The 16212-nt window shown below is 41.6% G+C and overlaps 1 protein-coding gene across 1 annotated transcript; it reads left to right on the top strand.

Annotated features, from left to right (window-relative positions):
- Positions 1 to 5007: 5007 nt before the first annotated feature.
- LOC148033901 (eukaryotic translation initiation factor 3 subunit A-like) lies at positions 5008 to 5590 on the top strand. Its single transcript, XM_087680973.1, has 3 exons — positions 5008 to 5046; positions 5161 to 5164; positions 5247 to 5590. Exons 1-3 carry the CDS (start codon positions 5008 to 5010, stop codon positions 5588 to 5590), a joined length of 387 nt encoding a protein of 128 aa, XP_087537099.1.
- Positions 5591 to 16212: the final 10622 nt, after the last annotated feature.

Raw genomic sequence — 16212 nt, 5'->3', positions numbered from 1 at the left:
GTCCCTAGACAACCAGGATTCGAGGACCGCCACTTTTAAGCGGCTCCCGGCAGATGCACCACTAATGGAACCTAGAACAGGTCGGCACTGGCTCGTGCACTAGCCGGACCTCTATCACACGCGCTCAACAACCCCACGGCCTCGCGGCCAGGAGCGTTGATGACACATACATTGCCTTCCTAGACATCTTGCATTTGTATTACGTCGTTTGTAGTCCACTCTTCTCTTACCCACTACTCCTCAGAGGGAGTCCCTTACACATTGCCTAATGGCACGAAGCATAGACATAGGGGGTTCTCCAACGGCTGAGTGCCGCCACCCCTCTGCGACTCTTCTACACCTTGGGGATTGGCCCCTCAATGCGTCGCTCAACATATAAACATCTCGCACAAAATCCACTCAAGGTACCATTTAATCGTATACAGGAATGTACCATTGTCCTTACTTCTCTTTCCCTTAGACCCCACGACTAGCCTATGGCTTAGGGTGTCCTGTCTCTCACTCAACGTGGGTCAAAGTCCTAATGAAAGCAATTGTTGTGCATCCAGGATTTCTGATACCTTTAAATATTTCCATGATTTATGCATATTGTGGATGCCAAGTGCTCAAACAGTTATGAAATCAATATTGTGCACATGTGGAAAACATATTTTCAATGATTTTCAACTACCGTTCTTATGCGGCGTTGCACGAACCTAGCACCGAGGAAACCCCCGTGCTACTAGGCCTTTATTTTATAATTATTCACCGACCTATATGGCATGCAAACAAAAACCAGCAATCTTTTCATCATTTTACTCCGCATTTAGACACATTCTAACCACTCTACTCTCCCATCGATCAAATGTTGCATTGTGGTATGGATTTATAGGGCATTTTGCCATCATTTTATGTGTAAAAAGCGGAAAAAACACACTAAAACAAGAAGGTGGGGTTGAACTGAGGCAAATCCTCATGCTTCAGTCCCCACAAACATTCACAAACATTGTTCTTAGTTTTCATTAATTTTCCGCACCCAAAATGCATTTTTCCCCTATTTTTTGTGATTTTTCCTCTATTTTCCTTGTATTTTCCCTTATTTTCTGCATTACTTAATTACTCAAAATTCAAAATAGGTTATGGACTGTGGCCCTTAGTTCCTTCTTGCAACAAAAATGAAAATTTAGTTGGTGTTCCTATTCATTCTTCCATTTTTATGCCCAAAAATATCATTTTCCCTTGATTTTCCATATTTTACATGTTTTAGTGTATTATTTTGAGTTACAAGATGCATGTTTTTCTAATTTTCTGATTATGATCAACAAGTACTCATGGAAAATAGCAACGTAAACAATTTTTAGCCCACGTGAACAACATTTTATCAATCAAAAGCCATGAAATCTCAAATTTCCTTTGAAAAAATTGAATTACCGCTTATTTGCGTGTTTCGGGTTTCATGTCCATGGCTGCAAATCTGAAAATCAGCAGCACTTCATGCTCATGACGATCACAAATCACCATTTCCAGCCCGTGGAGCAATCCGATCGATGCCGGACAAGCCTCCATCATTCATTCTTCTTCTTTTCTCTTCCCACATGAACTCCCTCTTAGAGGAGAGAGAGGGAGGAGAGAGAAAGACTGATTTTCTCTCTTCCTCTACAGGCTGCCATTCCTCGCGCGGAGCGGAGCGATACGGAGCGGAGACCGAGTGTGGTTGCCTTCTGTGATTGGTTTCATGGCTTACTCTACAACCAACACATCGATTTGTGGGGGGGGGGGGGGGGGGGGGGGGGCGTTTTTTTCGCGGCACTGATCAGCTACCGCCCCCCTCCTAAATCACGTTTTTTTATCATGGGGGGTGCCCCTTCACAAAGGCACCCCCTCATTTCTCCTTTTTGGGCACCTCCCAATTCTTGACCGGCCTTTTGGCCTTTTTCCCGGCTCCTCTCGCATACGGCGTCCGAATCTCAATCTGAAAATTTCTGTGAGCTCGTCTCGGCATCCCCCAGTAACTGCTAGCTCCACTGACTGACACAGGCGCATGGAAAATTTACTAAAAATCCGCAAGTGTTGCCTGGGCGTCCTTAGAGCACTTTGACCCTTAAAATCGTCCTAGGTCGAGCCGCCGCCTTTGACATTGAATATTTTTCCCTTGATATTCATAATTTTTAGCTATTTTTAAGCACTTCCCCGACACCAAAATTTCGCTCTCACTTTGCTTGGCATGATTACTAGCTGCTCGACTCCAGATATAGCGATGCTTCGGTGGATTGCCTATATCAAATCATTGAATCCAGAATTTCGACACATAGCAGGGAAAGATAATCCAGTTGCTGACATGCTATCTAGAGTGAGATATGAGGATGAGGAGTCAATGCTTGCAGAAGATGATGAGACAGAGTTTGCAGCTTCTGTCCTTGTTCATGATTGTCATGTATCTATTGTTGAAGCCTTTATTGAAGAACTTTATGTTGACGAGTGGCTGCAAATTGGACAGTATCTAAGTTCATTGACTCGAAGAGCTGATTGGACAGATGATGAATTCAAGAAAATCAGAAGGAAGGCTTATGGGTATTTCTTAAAAGATGGTTTTCTTTGGAAGCATCCAAAGAAGAGAGGCAGCTTACCCTTGAGAGTAGTTTGTGAGGTAGCGATGCAGATACAGATTATGCGAGAGTTTCATGAGAGTTCATGGGCTAGTCATAAAGGTGTGTGGGCTACCTATGAGAAAATCAAAGAAAGATACTGGTGGAAAGGGATGTATAAAGATGTTTCCCACTTTGTGGAGACTTGCAGGGACTGCCAGCTTTACTCTTTAGTGCGGCATCGTGATGAGTTGCATCCAACCTATCCTCTATGTATGCATTATAAGTGGGTGGTAGACTTGGTTACTTTGCCAGTGGGACTTTGGCAGATGAGATATCTTGCCTTGGCTAGGGAGGATCTTACAAACTATGTTGAAGGCAGATCTTTGCGGACGAAGACCACCACTACAGTATGTAAATTCTTGTTGGAAGAAATATTTTGCAGGTATGGATGTATAGGCAAGATTACAGCTGATCGTGGAGAGCTAGATGCAAATGAAGCTAGAGAATTTTTCTCACGGCTTGGGATTAAGTTAGCTCTTACTACTGCCTATAATCCAGAGGGAAATGGCAAGAGCGAAAGAGGACATCCGCCGATAGTTAAAGCATTGGCAAAAGCTTGTAGAGGTCGGATTGGGGTTTGGCCAAGATTACTACCTTTTGCATTGTGGGCAGATCGCTCTACACATAGCGTGACTACTGGATATATGCCTGCAGAGTTGATGTATGGGCAAAAACCTGCCATGCCTACAGAAATCTGTGCTCTCACGTGGAGTGTTCTTCCATGGCATGAGAATTTATCAAGGGAGGAGCTTTTGGCTCTTCGGATTCGTCAACTAGAGAGAAGAATAGAAGATGTGCAGCTAGCAGTTGATCGTTTGAAGGCAGCCCGACTCAGAAATAAGGACAGGTTTGATTTGAGGAATCGCTTGAGGCCTAGAGCCATAAAAGAAGGAGATTGGGTTCTAGTCTACGACAGTAGTCTAGAGAATCAGCATAGTAGCATGAGAAAAATGGTTCAAAGATGGTTTGGACCGTATGAGGTGAAACAGGTTTTTGACAATGGTACCTATGAGTTGGTTGAATTAGATGGAACAGTATTGAGGATGCCCATTGCTGGAAAACGAGTCAAGATTTTCAAGAGAAGAGAAGATGAAGAATATTCACTTGAAGCATTGGCAGAAGAAGAGCAGGTAGAAGAAAGTCAAGCAGAAGAAGCAGAGAATATGGATGATGAAGCTGATGGAGAAACAGGTCTAATAGAAACTAATGAAGGACTCAACCTATTTGTGGACTTGAACGATCCTGGATAGTTGGCTCATCCGGAGGATGCGCAGGTTTACAGGGGGTGGATGTCGTGTTGCTGCGCATCTGAGCCGTAAACACCTCCATTTTTTTTAATGCATTTGTCTTAATTTTTTGTGTGTGATTCATTGTGTGTGATTGATGCATTACGATAATCCGTCCTTTCAGTACCCGCATTCAATGTATATATTCCGCTAGTGTGTGTGTATTTCTGTTTGGATGCATGATGTGTGTGTGTTAGAAAAATATGAAAAACTGATGCCAAAGGACATTATCAAGCTGATAATTTCAATTATGATCTCTAAGAAAAGTGCAGGGAATTGTGGAATCAAAGGAAGCTTTGTTGAAGTCGACATTTAAGCTATGAAGATAGAGGTTACACGAGAACAAGATAGACATAATATGCAGGACAAATCATTTTTGAAGAAGATACATTATCACTACATGTCATGGAGAAGAGGGGTTCATATGCCTTTGCCTTTGATGGGAGGAATCTCTGCAGTTGTCTCAAAGACTGCATCCCCATAGAATGTGTCAATCCAGCAAATTCTAGAATTTACCAATTAAAAAGAAGGTTCATGAGAACAATATCCACATGTCTTGGTAAGAGATTTGACAGATAAGGTTCATGTCTTGAGAAAGGAATTAATTCTCAACAAAAAGATCTGGTCACCTTTTAAAGTTAGTTATGGTGCAAGACCATTAAGAAGGTATTGTAGACCTGAATTTCTCAACCGACTTGATGAGATAATTGTGTTCAGGCAGCTGACAAAGTCTGAAGTAAAGGAGATATAGCGACTTGCCCTGTTTTGAGGGGACCGCTATAACTGGTGTGCTCTCTTTCAGGGGTACTTGGAATCTAATATGGGAGCTGGCTGCTAAATTTTTTTGAAGGGGAAAAAGCAAGAAGAAAGCAGGTTGTCAAGGGGGAAGTCTTCGAGGAGAAGAGGGCTTCCGCAGAGATGGACGGAAAACAGAAAATCCATCGAGTAGACAAAAGAAATTTTTGATATGGTGGACTCTTCCTATGAAGGCATTAACTCCTTGGCTGCTTGAGGATTATCGCAAAATTATGACGGAGAGAAGAGGCCAACAGGAGCAGTTCACTATATTCAACTTCATGCTTATTATGCTTAGAATGGCGATGTTCTATGTCAAAGTGGGTGGAAGCAATGTGGTATACACTGGGGATTGGAGCCTGATTTGATTATTACTTGGCAAACTCTCTCTCTGGAATTCGGTGCCCTTTAACTCTGATTCTTCCGCTGTTGCTGCTGCTTTTTGTCCAAAGGCTGGTTCAACACATAAGGCTACTGTGGCTTTAATTCATCGGAGTCCTGGAAATCGTGTTAACACTGAATATCCACTTTCAAATAGCTGAAAAGGCACAAGCTCAAGCAGCAGAAGAGGTCACTCTAGATGTTGAAGACCTTGAGGCTGAGAAAAGACCTGAAGACTTAATGCTCAGTTATGTCAGTGGAGTAAAGGGCAAAGAACGCTCTGATAGAGAGCTTGTGACTCCTTGGTTCAAATTCCTGTGGGAAACCTACCGAACTGTACTCAAAATACTTCGAAACAATTCCAAACTGGAGGCTTTGTATGCGATGACTGCGCATCGAGCATTCCAGTTCTGCCTGCAGTACAAGCGGACCACTGAGTTCCGCAGACTTTGTGAAATCCTTCGGAACCACCTGATTATTTTGAACAAATACAGAGACTAGCGAGCAGGCCTGGAAACACTGCAGGAAAAATCTAATCGGCTTAGTTCTGAGCTTACAAAGACGGCTCATGAGCATTAGCTCTGGGCCATCCTAATCAAGCATTTGATTGCAGCCGCCACTATTAAGGGTCACCCTTGTTCTAGAGTGGATTGGCAAGATGTCATATGCTGTTCTCTACTACCTGTCAGAATTCCTCAATCACAGGCTGCTCAAGCATTAGCCAAAGCTTGGCGCTCTCTAGAGGCAGACTCATCATGGTTAACCAGTGAGAACAAGATGGGAGACATTTCACGACTATGATTCCCATGCAAACCTGAATAAAATGAAGAATGAAGTTTCCCTTGGCCAAGGTTGCCATGTGAAAAGAGGACTTAAGCAGATCTGGAAGCCAACATGATGATTCGTACTGAATGCCTTTATGTGGAGACTTACCCCTTAATTCCAGCAGAATTCTTCAAGTCTCTTCAAGTCTATGTGCCAAAGACACAACTGTCATCATACACCTGAATGAAAAACAGTTTATGAGATACTTCAGATTTTTTTCTGAACATGGACCTCATGTAACTCACTTGACAAGGAATATAGTGAACTTTGGCATCAAAAATTCGATTCCTTCTTGTTAGTCTCTTCACTTGTTGCAACTTGAACTCCATGTTCAGCAGCCCTTACACGAAATCTACGACACCGCCAGGAGGATGATGATGATGAGCTCTATGTGGCTAGTGATGATGACAGATCAGTGTAGTAGGGAGACGGAGAGGTAACACCACCGAAGGCTCCATTTTTTATTCCTAGTGTTGTTGGAGCTCCCTTCGTGGGCTCTACTTTGTTTTTGAATGTTGAGGCAGAGGTTCATCGGTCATGGTTGCAAAAGATCGGATTGTATGGTTATGCTCGTTTGCCATGGGATCGGTGGGCATCGAATTTGCATGCCTCCATACAGATGGATATTTTGAGGCACTCAAATTGAAAAATTGCAGGTCATCTTGAGTCGACCCCTACCATTTTCAGTCAAGCGTTTGCACTTCCTATGAATGATAATCCGATTGCATATCGGTGCATGGAAGACCAGATGTATTATGTTTTCGGTGACCCAGCAAGGTCCATGAATGTTTATGTGTTAAAACGCATTGATGGTGTTAAGAAATTGCAGTTGCGTTGGTTTATGGAATGCTTTATGATGTTCATCAAGGCAGATAGCATTGCTATAGATACTTATGGGATTCTTTAGTATGAAAAGAATTTAGGGATGCCAAATTGGGCATGCCTTATGTTTGAAAGGCTTATGGCTGACATTAAAATTTCAAAAACCAAGAAGGTTTTTCAAAAATATCTAATGGGTTGTTTTCTAGCAGGGTTGTATGAGCATGCATGGGTTTTGTATCTTGAGCTTACAGTTGAGTATTTGTTGAAAATGGATGTTACTTCTTAGGCCAAAGATGCAGTGGAAGCTGATCATAAAGTTAATGTTTCTCATGAGCTTAAAAATTTCAATGATGCTCATGATATGTTTGGTGGTGATGTTGGAAAACAAGCTATTTATCGTGACTTATAGGTTGGATATGATGAGGCATATGCCAAGCAGGTGGCTTCCGAATTTGCTATGGGAGACCATAGAGATGGAGATATTAAAGATGTACTTCATGTTGGTAAGTAGTATGATGGGAATGCTTCTAAAATGGATGGTAATTTTTATGCAAAAAAGAAGCAAAAAAGTGGGAAGATATGGTTGAGGAGTAGGTCGGCATCAGAGGAGAAAAAGAAAGATACTAATCTTGATGCTCAGAATCATGTTGGCAATGACTTTGGTGATCAGCATCTAGCTGAAGATACAGTAGAAATACCTTCGCGTTCAACTGGTTGTCAAATGTATGATGGTCAATTTGACAATTTTTCTAATGTTGTTGGAGTTATGCAGAAACTCATGGCATACTTCCAAGATTATGATAAGTGGAATGCTCAGACTGTTGTTCGGGTTACTAAATTGCAGGATCAATTGGCTGCCAGGTAGAAGGCAATTGAGAAGTTGAATCAAAAGCTACAACAAAAGCAGTCAGAGTATGATGCATTAGAATTGGATCTTGGGGTTAAAATTTCACATACGCAGCAAATGTTGGATAGAAACAAAATGTCTACTGCACTTTTTGAAAAATGGACTAGTGAACTTAGGACTCAAAGTTTGGAGGAGATGTAATCTTTTATGGGGAAATATGTTCAACTATAGGTTGATTATCAAATGCTATTCGAGAGATTTCAGCCATTGCAAGGAGTGGGAAAGAAAATTTTGAGCAATGTCAAAGTTGAAGTGGACTTCAATGATATTTAAGTCTGACTTTGAGGATATTAGAAATGAATTGGTGGATGATATCAAAGCTACATGGAAAATGGTTGCAAATAGGTTTGATGGTATGATTTCTCGGCCTTATCATATGCTTAAAAATGCATTTGTGTCAGAAGATTATGAGGATCTCATGCATGAGAGAGATGCTTTGAGATTGAAAGTGGAAGAATTGGAGACAAAATGCATGGATCTAAATGCAAGATTGGAGAAGGCATTGGATGCAAAAAGAGCAAGTGAAGAGCATGTGGCTTCTTTGTTGTAGCATAGAGATTTTTGGTCTGATGAGCATGATTCTGTCACTAAGGATAAACTTCATCAAGATTTTTCTGTTATGGATCATGGAATAGTTTAGAATCATGATGTTGGTGCTGTGGCATCTAAGATATCTTCGTGCACAGACATCGTTTTATATACTTCTAGATCTGTCTAGCTGTTACTTTGGATGTAGTTTTGTTTTTTTCATGACATCTTTTGATAATCCCACTGACTCTTAGAACCAATTATGCAACTGCACAAGAGGACTATGAGTATCCTAGAGGGGCTCTACTCATGATAGCTCAGTGTGGCTTGTTAAGAGGTGCAAGGCCTCTGGCAAGACATAATTGTGTTCTCTAAGTAGTTTTTTATCATATTTAGTTTTCATATGTTCAGTTAGCCATCTACATGCTTGTTGTGGGTTCAAGTCATGACTATTCTAGTCATCCATCGGGCTATGCCAGGTGTTAGGACTTGAACTTCAACATATATTTAGTACTATTTTACACCTTAGTATTAGTATGCTGGTAGTCTTTTGGATTAGGTTATGTAAAGTAGTCCTTATACTTCATATGATATTTCTCCTGAAAGTCAGGGTGCAGGTAAAAAACATCAGCTAGTTGTATTGGAGTAGTTACTTTTTTATCAAAAATGGAATACGACTGAGTGTAGTGCCTAGAAGTGGCAGCTAATGTTTGATCCCATTATATTTTGATTGTCTCTTGAGTGTTAATGTTATTCTCTTTTAATTTGTTCAATCAATGATGGCTATGGAGATAGGAAATAGCGTAGTATTTGATGATCAGCAACTCTATGTTGCTGAGCAACTCTATATTCATGATGACATTTCCATTGCATATTTGCTCTCCCCCTTGGGATCAAAGAACGATTCTATGTAAAATTTACTTAACACTCCCTTCCTCTGTCTTAAGATATATGTTAAGGGTTCAAACACTGAACACGACATAAGTTCTATAGGTCACTTACATTGATTGATAACCCAACCCTAAATTGGATTGGCAGAAAACATAAAATTATTCTCATATATCAAACATGTTATAGGCATAACGTGTAAATACTTGATAAGATAAGTACGAGATGATCTCAAATAACTAGACTCCAACAAGTCTTTCATTGAGCTAGAATCTAGTTCTTCTTAATATTTGGGCTCTTAGGCTAAGAACTTTTGAAGTATCCAAACTTTAAACTAGTACTTTCTATTCATGATTCTTAATGTCATATTCTTTTAGCAATTTTCTATGTGTAACCCTTGACTATGCTTTAACCTAGGACCTGTATGCACAATCTTTTTAATATCGTGCTACTTTTAATGACTATACCATTCATAACCCTTGATAATTCTCCCTTGTAATTGCTCTACCAGCAAATAAGCTATATGCAATTAGGTGCAATTAACTTCCCTTGATACATGCACTTTGCAAACTTCATCTTTGGAATATTTGCAATGAATTTATCATTTTCAATAACCCATTCAAGTGGGGCATAGTACGACCCTAATGTATCTCATGCGAGAATCAAAGCAAGCATCTATCAATTTGGAAATACATTACTTATGACTGGAACCGTAGTTGGATTGATAGTGATGCCTTCTCCCGAAGCTTCATTGCTGGTTATAGGATTACCATCTGCACACAACATTCTTCACTTGGAGGCCATCGTCCGCAAGTAGATTCAAGAGATGAAGAAGATAGAATAGATTCGAGATAGGAGAGCGTTGTCGTAGATTTCGTGTAAAGGCTGCAGAACACGGGGTTCAAGGTACAGCAAGAAATAAAGACTATCAAGAAGATCTCGATTTGTCAAATGTTTTACAAAAGAAGAGTCAAAAATAAATGACAAAGCATGTCAATCTGTCCTCAGGTTTATAATAAGTGTATGAACTTGGATTCAGGGGCACCAAATAAATATCTCAGTTTCAAGATTTATTCGTAAACAGCTGTACTGTTTTTTGTCTAAAGGGTACTTTAGACCATTCATACCATTCAAACATGAAAGACTGTTTGAATCTCTAAGTAGTTGAGATTACAAGGTTTCAAGTCAAGGCTGCTCAAAAACTGTGTAGAACAAACATTGGGCTTTCCACGAAGATCTGGACAAGCTGAAAGTTATTTCTGCTTCTGCTAGAACACTCTTTGTATTCCCACTTCATAATAAACCAGTCCATCATATAATAGAAGAGATGCTTCATCCCCTGTCAGTTGACAGACTTACAAGCACACAGCTACTTTAGTCCTGTTGAACATAGAATAGAAGGTTGCCACTTCATACACCCGAATAGGAGCCATCCCAAGAATCTCAGCTACCTTGTTCATTGCAGAAATAGGCAACCAACCTCCATGTTGCTGCTGGGCAAGATCCAGCAGAGGAATTACTGCTGATTGCTTATAATTTGCTGGATAGTGAGACATTAATTCTCGAGCCTCGACCATGTTTGCTTCTGTGAAATCCCAAGGAGCATCGGGGTTGTTGTCAGGTGTATTCTTGTGAATGTTCAGAGCAGTGGAATATGGCTCCGAGAAAAGCCTATTTGCTCGCTGGACTGGAGTAAGATTAAGGGTAGCTCTTTAGATGGAAACCTGTGCAGAAGCTGAGAAATAATTATGGGAAGAGGAAGCGGACGCCCTCCTGGCAATGGCCAAAGCCTGTCCCAGACGGCGGCAAGCCAGCATTTTGGCAGCGTCCGAAGCGAAGTCGATGTCCCTGATTAGAGGCCCTCCATTAACGTTCGTGACCTCCCCTCCTATCCTCTGATTTTCCCTATCACTCCAGTCCTCTGTTCCTCCCGCCTCACTCCTTTAGTTGTCACCTCGCTGAACGCTGAATTGATGATTCATTCAGTCCACGTTGATCGTCGCTTGATGGCAGCCCCCAGATGGCAATCACGACCAGCAGAGCAACTGTACATGAGACGTATTGGCCGTGCCTCCTTTCCCCTCTCTGTCCATCCAAATCTATCTCCGCAGCAGCTGTTTGATTCTGCAGGTAAACATCGAAGTGCCGTCTACCTCCCGTGCCATACACGAACTCACAAAAGTGAAGCCTGACAACATATGTATAATCTGCACGTTTCACTGGAAACAGAAAGGAGATGTTCACGTTCTGAGGGTTAACTGTCTTCTAGGATATGCCTCCCTGCGGTGTCGTCTTCCCTCCATAGTTTCACGACAGCTCTCCCGTTTCTATTCCAGGCGCAGCCCGCCATATTCGCCTTTTCAAAAATATCCCCCTATCTCCCCAGAATAGACTAGCTTTTCCTTTAAAACTTCTTGTACCTTATCTTTAAGACAGGTCACACCATAGGCCTCTAACATCCAATTGTATGTGAGTGAATTTGCACCAATACCACCAGTTTTCTTCATTTCTTGATAAACACGTTCTGCCTTTTCCATCTGTCCACTGTTTATGTAAGCCTTTATAAGCATATTAAAAGTAGCATGTGCAGGCCGCACATTCGCAGCCTTTACCCTGTCGAACAAAGACTCCACTTCTTTTTAGCACTTCAATTGCAAATACATATTCATGGCACTGTCAAAACATGGTTGGAGTGGTTTGCGGTCAGTCTTCTCAACTTCAGATAGTAACTCCAGAACATGATCAGTGTGCAATGCATTAAGGGAATATATATACATTGGATGCGGATTATTAAAATGCACCACACAAACAATGAATCACACGCAGAAATTAACACAAATGCACAACAAAAGAAATGGAGGTGTATACGACTCGGATGCGCAGCAACACGACATCCACCCCCTCTAAACCTGCGCATCCTCCGAATGTGCCAACTATCCAGGATCATTCAAGTCCATAAACAGGTCAAGTCCATCTTCTGATTCTAGTAGACCTGTTTCTCCATCGGCTTCATCATCTATATCTTCTGTCTCATCAGCTTGTCTTTCTCCTATCTGCTCTTCTTCTGTCAATGCTTCAAGTGCATATTCTTCATCTTCTCTTCTCTTGAAAATCTTGACTCGTTTTCCAGCAATAGGCACCCTCAATGTTGTTCCATCTAATTCAGCCAGCTCATAAGTACCATTGTCAAAAACCTTTTTCACTTCATACGGTCCAAACCGTCTTTGAACCATTTTTCTCATGCTACTATGCTGATTTTCTAGACTACTGTCGTAGACTAGAACCCAATCCCCTTCTTTTATGGCTCTAGGCCTCAAGCGATGCCTTAAATCAAACTTGTCCTTATTTCTGAGACGGGCTGCCTTCAAACGGTCAACGGCTAGCTGCACATCTTCTGTCCTTCTCTCTAGTTGACGAATCCGAAGGGCTATCAGCTCTTCCCTTGATAAATTCTCATGCCACGGAAGAACACTCCAAGTGAGAGCACAAATTTCAGCAGGCATGACAGGTTTTTGCCCATACATCAACTCCGCAGGCATGTATCCAGTAGTCACACTATGTGTAGAGCGATCAGCCCACAATGCAAAAGGTAGTAATCTCGGCCAATCTCCAATCCGACCTCTACAAGCTTTTGCCAATGCTTTAACTATTGGCGGATGTCCTCTTTCACTTTTGCCATTTCCCTCTGGATTATAGGCAGTAGTAAGAGCCAATTTAATCCCAAGCCGTGAGAAGAATTCTCTAGCTTCATCAGCATCTAGCTCTCCACGATCAGCTGTAATCTTGCCTATACATCCATACCTACAAAATATTTCTTCCAACAAGAATTTACATACTGTAGTGGTGGTCTTCGTCTGCAACGGTCTACCTTCAACATAGTTTGTAAGATCCTCCCTAGCCAAGACAAGATATCTCATCTGCCAAAGTCCCACTGGCAAAGTAACCAAGTCTACCACCCACTTGTAATGCATACATAGTGGATAAGTCGGATGCAGCTCATCACGATGTCGCACTAAAGAGTAAAGCTGGCAGTCCCTGCAAGTCTCCACAAAGTGAGAAACATCTTTATACATCCCTTTCCACCAGTATCTTTCTTTGATTTTCTCATAGGTAGCCCACACACCTCTATGTCCAGCCCATGAGCTCTCATGAAACTCTCGCATAATCTGTATTTGCATCGCTACATCACAAACTACTCTCAAGGGCAAGCCTCCTCTCTTTCTTGGATGCTTCCAAAGAAAACCATCTTTCAAGAAATACCCATAAGCCTTCCTTCTTATTTTCTTGAATTCATCATCTGTCCAATCAGCTCTTCGAGTCAATGAACTTAGATATTGTCCAATTTGCAGCCATTCATCAACATAAAGTTCTTCAATAAAAGCTTCAACAGTAGATACATGACAATCATGAATAAGGACAGAAGCAGCAAACTCTGTCTCATCATCTTCTGCAAGCATTGACTCCTCATCCTCATATCTCGCTCTAGAAAGCATGTCAGCAATTGGATTATCTTTCCCTGCTATGTGTCAAAATTCTGGATTCAATGATTTGATATAGGCAATCCACCGAAGCATCGCTATATCTGGAGTCGAGCAACTAGTAATCATGCCAAGCAAAGGCAAACAATCTGTTTCCACAATAACTGAAGCTCCAATAAAATATCCTTTGTCACACTTCAGTGCAGTGACTACTCCCCACAACTCTCTTTTAATCTGCGGATATCTCCTTTGTCGCTCATTAAGAACTTTAGCTCCAAAGCGGATAGCATACCTATTTCCATCAGCATCATCCTGTCCCACAGCCCAACCTTTGCCAATAGGGCTAGTATCAACTGTCAACATGATCGGCCGTCCACACTGATAATCCGCCTTGCGTAAAGTAGGAGCTGATTGCAACAGCTTCTTGAGCTTACGCATGGCTTTTGAATGCTTCTCATCCCAATGAAATTCCTGCCCCTTTCGAAGCAACTGATAGAGAACATCTGCAATATGAGCAAAATGAGGAATCCAAATCATGTAAAATACACAAGCTCCCACAAATCTCCGCACCTCTGAAGTACTCGAGCAATACTCTGCAATCCTGTTTATGGCATCCACCTTTGCAGGAGAAGGCTTTCTGCCATAATATCCAACCATATGCCCAACTATGATGACTTCATTAACAGCAAAGACAGATTTCAGCCCTGAAAGTGTCAAATTTACCTCCTCTAATCGTGTCAATATTTGTTCACAAGCATTCAAGTGATCAGCCACAAACTGTCTACATCCACGCAAATCAAGACTTTCATTCTTTTCTTCTTCTGCACAACCCTTAATAGGCACATCATCTAGAAAAGGCATGGTAAACTGCGGAATATAGTCTCGAAGAACTCTATGCATAGCATTCATCATATGAGCAACTGAGTTTGTAGCACCTTGAGGCAAGGTACACATCCTCACAAGACCAATAGGTGTCCGCATAGTAGTAATATCCCTGCTTTCCAAGGCAAGCTGAAACTGATCATAACCTGAATACAAGTCACCTAGTGAATAGATGGCTCGTCCTGCAAAAGCCTCAGCAAATTCATCCACAACTGGACCTGTTCCCACATTCCTGATTGTCACTTTGTTCACGGGCTGCATATCCTGAATAAATCTCAAAGTACCATTCTTCTTTGGTACAGTAAACCACCTGTTAGAATAAGGTGCAGAAGAGGGTTCCAAAATCCCCATTTTAATCTTTTCATTCAGCAACTCTATCAGCTTTGGCAAGTGTGCTTTAGGCACAGGTATAGGACGTATATTCCATGGTACATGAGGAACAGTGAAGATGACCATGGGTGCAACCAATTCGGGACTAATGCAGCCAATTTCATGTGAAAAGAAAGCAAATGCCTTACCATGACGTCCAAGCATCTCTCTAAAACATTCTTTTTCCACTGGAAGCAAAAAATCATCATTTCCAATCTTCAATTCTGCAAGAGTTTCAGCTGTAAACTTATGTCCAATATTTGCAGGATCCCTCAACATAGGCTGCTTCATAGCTTTTTCAATCTGCTCATCACTATCAGAAGGAAGCGGGCCTGCAACTGGCTTAACCTTCTTATCAACTGTTTTATATTTTGTGTCAACCTTGGCATCATTCAGGCACTCTTTCCTTTGCTGCAATTTCTGCAAATTTTCAGCATCTTTCAACTCTGTTGGCTGAAAAATTTCAGCCTTTAGCTCTATGGACTGCATGGGTGCAGTCTGAAACTCTGTATGCAGAAATTTTTCTGCATTCAACTCTGTTGGCTGAATGAATTCAGCCCTCGGCTCTATGGACTGCATAGATGCATCCTGAAACTCTGTATGCAGAAATTTTTCTGCATTCAACTCTGTTGGCTGAATGAATTCAGCCCTCTGCAATTCTATAAGCTGATCAAAATCAGCCATAAATTCAGTTTGCTGAGTTTTCTCAGCCTCTAACTCTGTTTGCAGCATAAAACCAGAAATTTCCTGAAACATATCCAAGGTTTGCACAGGTATGATCTTTGAACCCTTGCATACATCAGTTTTCAGCATTGCTCTCATCTCAAACAATGTATCTGCATAAGACATCCCTTCATACAATCCATCCACATGCTCTTCTGCTTGCAAGATACCTGCATTCTTTAACTCTTTCTCCTTACGACCAATGTACTGCCTGGCAACTCTAGGCAAATCTGAAATTTTCTGATAACTCACTGAACTATCTGAAGTAAACCCAACAAAGTTATTGGAGAAAGACTGGCTGCCAGGAGGCGAGATCTCCTCTTTTCTCCGCTCCGTACCACTGGCGTCTCGCAAGACAGCGGTACCTAATGAAAATCCAACTCCTTCGCAGGTAGTGGTGCCTCACGCAAGGAGTCCCTGTTTCTCGGATGATTTACCCCAACAGTCATAAACTGAACAGCTCGCATACCATCTTTACTGCGTATCCGCGCATAAGCTGATCCGTCATCCATCACTTTTGTTTCCATTCTTGCTTCTGTAATGAAAGGCTGTCCAAGAATAATCGGATAAGAACATGAATCCTGAACAAAGCAATGATAATCCTCTTCAACATTACCAATAGAAATTCTGATACTCGGACAAGCAGCATACATATCACCAGAAGTATTATTGGCGGCTCTCATGCGCCAGCCATGCTCTGC

This window comes from Lygodium microphyllum, chromosome 7 (assembly GCF_053477565.2).
Source record: "Lygodium microphyllum isolate KBCC chromosome 7, Lygodium_microphyllum_v1.1.10, whole genome shotgun sequence".
NCBI classification, from domain to species: Eukaryota; Viridiplantae; Streptophyta; class Polypodiopsida; order Schizaeales; family Lygodiaceae; genus Lygodium; species Lygodium microphyllum.
Note: the sequence above shows the minus strand (reverse complement) of the source record. Positions and strands in the feature narration are given on the sequence as shown.